The sequence below is a fragment of the Hyperolius riggenbachi genome, chromosome 2 (genome assembly GCF_040937935.1).
Source record: "Hyperolius riggenbachi isolate aHypRig1 chromosome 2, aHypRig1.pri, whole genome shotgun sequence".
NCBI lineage: Eukaryota > Metazoa > Chordata > Amphibia > Anura > Hyperoliidae > Hyperolius > Hyperolius riggenbachi.
This window is the reverse complement of record NC_090647.1, coordinates 142,225,371-142,231,370: the sequence shown is the minus strand read 5'-3', so window position 1 is coordinate 142,231,370 and position 6,000 is coordinate 142,225,371. Positions and strand designations below refer to the sequence as shown.

The 6,000-nt window shown below is 47.6% G+C and overlaps 1 protein-coding gene across 4 annotated transcripts in view; it reads right to left on the bottom strand.

Moving 5' to 3' along the window:
- Window positions 1–483: 483 nt before the first annotated feature.
- The window catches only part of LOC137545859 (signal transducer and activator of transcription 2-like), a 99,390-nt gene continuing 93,873 nt past the window's right edge, over window positions 484–6,000 (bottom strand). For all 4 annotated transcript variants that reach the window (XM_068267579.1, XM_068267576.1, XM_068267578.1 and 1 more), the window contains exon 24: window positions 484–1,281. In XM_068267579.1, coding sequence (XP_068123680.1) covers window positions 1,178–1,281 — 104 coding nt within the window. In that variant the 3' untranslated portion in view covers window positions 484–1,177. The remainder of the gene's footprint in view (window positions 1,282–6,000) is intronic.

Genomic DNA, 6,000 nt, shown 5'->3' with positions numbered 1-6,000 from the left:
GGAAACACCGCTGTCGGTATTTCCGCCTTCAGGGAGGTAATTCATAAAAATGTTGCCTGTTGTGACAGGCGTGCGGAGATACTCCGCTGTAGGCAGGCGTTAGGCTGTCCTACGCATGCGGAAACAGGAGAAGCAGGCGGAATCCCTCCGTGCGGTGTTCTCTCTGCAGCTGCTTGGGAGGTCTGTCCCATTCACTGCAACGGATTCCGCACGCTTCTCGCCACATCAGAGGTAGCGGTAATACCCGTCCGCATACCGCTACCTCTAATCTTTATGAATTGACATTTGTTACTTTTGCTGTGATAATCACCGCGCAAGGCGGTGATTGATCACTCTGCTTGTGGATGTCGGCTTTTCATGCGGAAAAAGCCTTTATGAATACATATTTTGCTGTGTGGTCGGTAAAGCGAGCGGCTTTCTGCATTTCCTCATGCGGAAATGCTTTATGAATCGAGGCCAATGTCTGCTTCCATGCTGCAGGAAGAAGATAAACTGTAGATTTATTGCAGGATTTGTATCAGCTGTAACATGTTTTTTCTTTATAGGTTATTATGCTGATGTGCATGTTTTAGAGCAGAGAGGAAGTTCTGAGTTCAGGTCCTTTTAAAGCAAGTCCTATTATCTGTGCTCTTTCCTTGTTGAGCTTTTTATTTATATTAGTTTGTTTTAGTCTTCTCTAATAGTGTAGTAAAATTCACTGGATTGCCTAGAATAGGAGATGAAAAACACACAGCACATCAGCTGGGGGAATGAAGGTGAATAGACAGGGCCGGATTTACCATAAGGCACTGTAGGCACGCGCCTATAGGTGCTTGATGATGAAGGGGCGGCTCATTCGCCTCCCTCCCTATGCAGAATCCTGAGCAGAGCATAAATGAGAGTTTAGTCACCTGGCTCTCGGCATTTCACTGACAAGATCTCCCTTCAGTCATGGCACCTGTAGCTACATATGACTGGTAAGGGAGTAGTGACAGCTGGGGCAGCCAGCACACTTGCAGCGCGGTTCAGCTGAGATTTGTGGGTTTCTGGAGGGCGAGGTCTGGGGTGCCAGGACATCTGTGGCTATAGGCTCCTGTGATGTAAATCCGGGCCTGTGAATAGATGGCATGTAGGAAGTCACCGACGATAACAATGCAGTTCTTTTCCTAAACACCATGAAGGCAATACAGATCTTGCATCATTGGTAAGAATGAAGATATTCTAACTGCAGATCATGAGAATCCATTGGCAAGTTTGGCATCACGGGATCACTGCTGGGATTTATGAGGAGGCTGTCGAGGTCTAAAGGGAGAAATTAATAGATATTAAGCAGGTGATAAATAACAGAGAAATATGTACAGTAATTATGAAGGCTGGGGAAAAAAAGGAAACAAAATGGCTTATTTAACTACCTAAAGACCACGTCACACCAATGGGCATGACTGCGGAGGCAGCCCCAGGACCGCCAAACGCCAATTGGCGTCAAGTCCTGGTGCTTGCTTTTGCAGGAGATCGCGTGCGCCGCTGCGCGCGCATCTACGCTTCGTAGGCGGAGCTCTGCTCCCATTCAGTCTCCCAGTGGCGATAGCCACTTGGAGACTGTTAGACGCCGAAACCGCTGTATAATGAGGCTGTACAGCGCTGCGATCTAAGGCAGCGCTGTACTGGGTGTCTCCCTGGGGGACACAGGAGCGATCGGCAGTGATAGACTGATAGGGGGAGGGAGGGCTGTAAAAATAAAAAAAATAGCAAAATTGGATAAAAAATTTTTTTTTAAAATAAAAAATAAACACACCTGGTGGCAATCTGACCCAACCAACAGAGAGCTCTGTTGGTGGGGAGAAAGGGGAATCACTTGTGCTGACATGTGCGGCCCTGCAGCAAGGCCTTAAAGGACTTCCGAGGCCAAAATGAAGAAAATGACACTATACCTTTTTATTAGCAGAAACCACGGAGGACGTCCTGCGCGTCCCCCGCTCCGTTCCGCCGTCAATGCAGGCCTTTCCGTTCCCTCAGGGCATGGCCCGACCCCACCGAACGGGTCGCATCGATTCCACCTCTAAGATGGCCGCCGCCTTAATCCGCGGCTGCGCAGTACGCCTTGTCGCGAGTGCGACTGCGCAGCCTTTAGCCCGCCTCCCGCCGCGTCGTGGGTCCCGGCATGCTCCCCAAGTGTACATCGGGCGCGCTCACATCACTGTGCAGTCGCACTCGCGGCAAAGCGTACTGCGCAGCCCCGGATTAAGGCGGCGGCCATCTTAGAGGTGGAATTGACGCAACCCGTTCGGTGGGTTCGGGCCATGCCCTGGGGGAACGGAAAGGCCTGCACTGACGGCGGAAAGGAGCGGGGGGGATGTCCTCCGTGGATTCTGCTAATAAAAAGGTATAGTGTCATTTTCTTCATTTTGGCCTCGCAAGTCCTTTAAAGCTGCAGAGGCCGATTTAGCAACACATGGCCTGGTCTTGTGGGGGGGGGGGGGGGGGGTTAACACTGCAGTCCTCAACAGATTAAAGGATACCTTAGTGCTATCTTTTTTAACAATACATAGCTTAGTGCTAATTTAAATCTAAAAATGTGTGTGCGAGTACGCTCACCGGGAACCAGTATACTGTACGCACACATGCCAGCGGGAGGACGTACCCAGCATGTGCACACTCCACCGCCGAGCAGAGTCACAGGCAGCCCAATAGGACATACTGTGCATGCCGAAAAGAATATACAAACCGGGAGGCACAGCGGGCGAACAATAAAAGATGCCAGACCACGGGAGGTGCGGTAAGCCTATGTGCACCTCCCCACTCACACGGGGCGTCATTTTTAGATTTAAATTAGCGGTAAAGTATCCTTTAACCCCCCTGGCGGTATAATTATTTCTGGATTTTAGGGTCTTTTCAGCATGTTTTAGAGCCTAAAATCAGGGGAAAATCATGCTGCCAGAAAGGCAGTAGCAGCCCCAGCACTCACTCAACTGCCTGGGCTCCAGCGCTGCAATTTTCCTTCTCTGGGTGTCGTCGTAATTCTATAGTAAGATCACTCAGTCTCACCAGACTGTGATTCAGAGCATTGGAGGACAGGAAGGAGAATGGCTACCGACGTCTGGATCCCCCAGGAGCTCTGCATACAGCTCCCGGCGGCTAGCCGGACTTCCGAGGCGAAGGCACTTTTTTTACTCACCTGGAGCTTCTTCCAGTCCATATCAGCCGACTTGTGCCCTCGTCGCAGCCTGGGTACTCCCAGTTGTCCTGCTGGCCGCCATGAAGATCGCGACCCGCCAGCACATCCGGTGTTCTGTGCCTGCATGGGCATTCATGCCTGTGCATCCACGTTATCTGGCGCATACTGCGCAAAACTACTGCGCAGGAGCAAATGACATGGACGCGCAAGCATTTGTGCAGGGGAAGGAGACCCTACCAGCCGAGTCAGCTGCTATGGGCTGGAAGAAGCCCCAGGTGAGTACAATTTGTTTAAGCCCCCTCACCTCGGAAGTCCTTTAAGTCAAATAAATTTCTTAAAAATGGTAGATGGTCATACTGATTGTTAAAATACACCTGAACTAAAATGGAGGCGGCTATATTTATTTCCTTATAAATAATACCAGTTGCCTGGCAGTCCTGTTGTTCTGAACTCGGATATCTGAAACCAGTATGTGGTTAGTCCAGTGAGAAACATCTGATCTGCATGCTTGGTCTATTGCTGAGAATATAATGCTAGGTACACACTATGAGATTTTCTGACCGATTTACTGTCAGATCGATTATTTCCAACATGTCCAATTTGCTTTCCGATCGACTTCCCAGCATTTTCCGATCGATTTCCGTTCACTTTAATAGGAAATCGCTCGGAAAATGCTTGGAAATCGATCGGAAAGCAAATCTGACATGTTGGAAATAATCGATCTGACAGTAAATCGGCCCAAAAAATCTCTTAGTGTGTACCCAGCATTAGAGATATTTTAGATTGTAAGCTTGCAAGGGCAGGGCTCTCTCCCCCTTTCGTGTCTTGGAAATCATTATACATTTTATTTATCATGTTCCTTTTATAACTGCCATTACCAATTCTGTATTTTGTATTCTGTACTTTGTATTGTTTTTGTATTTTGTCACTAATTATGTATCTTGTATATTGGTGTACACCATTGTCTGTATTATTATGTACCCCATGTTTGTTTCTTACTTTGTACAGTGTCACGGAATATGTTGGCACTTTATAAATCAATAATAACAATAATAATAATAATAATAATAATACAGGATTAGCTAGGCAATCGGCATTGTTTAAAAGGAAATCAATAAGTCAGCTTCCATATTCCTCTCAGTTCAGGTGTATATAGGGAAAGAAGTGCACTGCCTTGGAAGAGGCATCAAATTTTTCCACCAAAGCCCAAGCGGGTCCATGCTACTGCACAGGCACAGTGAGGCCACGCTTCGGGGGCCTTAGGGCTGGAAAAGCACAATGGAGGAGGATGGGAAAAGCCTCTATCTAGAGGATCCAGAGGCTTCCCCCTTCCAAGGTACGTATCTAAATTCATGCATCGCAATTAAAGTGGACCCAAATTAAAAATACAAGATTTTAGAAATAAAATCTATTTTCTAAATTATAATAATAAATAGCAGCCTTTTTTCAGCTGCATGATGACAAATAAAAAATATTTTACATTTATTGGAGGAACCCCTCCCTTCCTTTCATATTGCCGGGACACAATCCGGCAGACTGGTGGAGTAGGAGGTGTCCAGCAAAGGAGGAATTGCTAATGGCTGCCACCTGTATAACCCTACTTATGAAAAGAGAAGGGTGAAAAGCATGCACTGAAATGCTCATAGGCTTGAAGGAGTGTTTATTTATCTTTGTGTCAGAGTGGTACAACTAAATATTTTGAATTAAAAAAATGTTTGGTTTGGGTCCGCTTTAAAGGATTTAATTTTTTTTTTTTAACAGTTAACTTTTTTTTGTATTTTGCACTAAAAAATAAAAACAATTTGGGCAAAGAAAGCCCCATACATGACAGTAGTGTAACAATAACATTCAAACATGAATATATAAAGAATTTCTACATGCAACTTTAAAGGAAATTTTAAAGTTAAAACTGTAGTCACCAGTTACTTAACCTCCTGAGCGGTATGGACGAGCTCAGCTCGTCCATCACCGCCGGAGGCTGCCGCTCAGGCCCTGGTGGGCCGATTTTCTTCAAATAAAGTGCAGCACACGCAGCCGGCACTTTGCCAGCCGCGTGTGCTGCCTGATCGCCGCCGCTCTGCGGCGATTCGCCGCGAGTAGCGGCGAAAGAGGGTCCCCCCAGCCGCCTGAGCCCTGCGCAGCCGGAACAAAAAGTTCCGGCCAGCGCTAAGGGCTGGATCGGAGGCGGCTGACGTCAGGACGTCGGCTGACGTCCATGACGTCACTCCGCTCGTCGCTATGGCGACGATCTAAGCAAAACAAGGAAGGCCGCTCATTGCGGCCTTCCTTGTTTATTCTGGGCGCCAGAGGTGATCGGAAGAACGCCTCCGGAGCGCCCTCTAGTGGGCTTTCATGCAGCCAACTTTCAGTTGGCTGCATGAAATAGTTTTTTTTTAATTTAAAAAAAACCCTCCCGCAGCCTCCCTGGCGATCTCAATAGAACGCCGGGGAGGTTAAAGGGGAACTGAAGTAAGAGGTATACGGAGGCTGCCATATTTATTTCTTTTTAATCAATACCAGTTGCCTGGCAGCCCTGCTGGTCTATTTCTCTGCAGTAGTATCTGAATAACACCAGAAACAAGCATGCAGCTAGTCTTATCAGATCTGACATTAATGTCAGAAACACCTGATCTGCTGCATGCTTGTTCAGGGGCCATGGCTAATAGTATTAGAGGCAGAGGACCAGCAGGAGGGCCTGGCAACTGGCATTGCTTAGATGGAAATAAATATGGCAGCCTCCATATCCCTCTCTCTTCAGTTGTCCTTTAATTGGGGCTTCGTCCAGCCCCCTAAAGACCTCCTGCCCCCTCACCGTCATTCCACGCTGCTCGGTACCTTCACTGTCC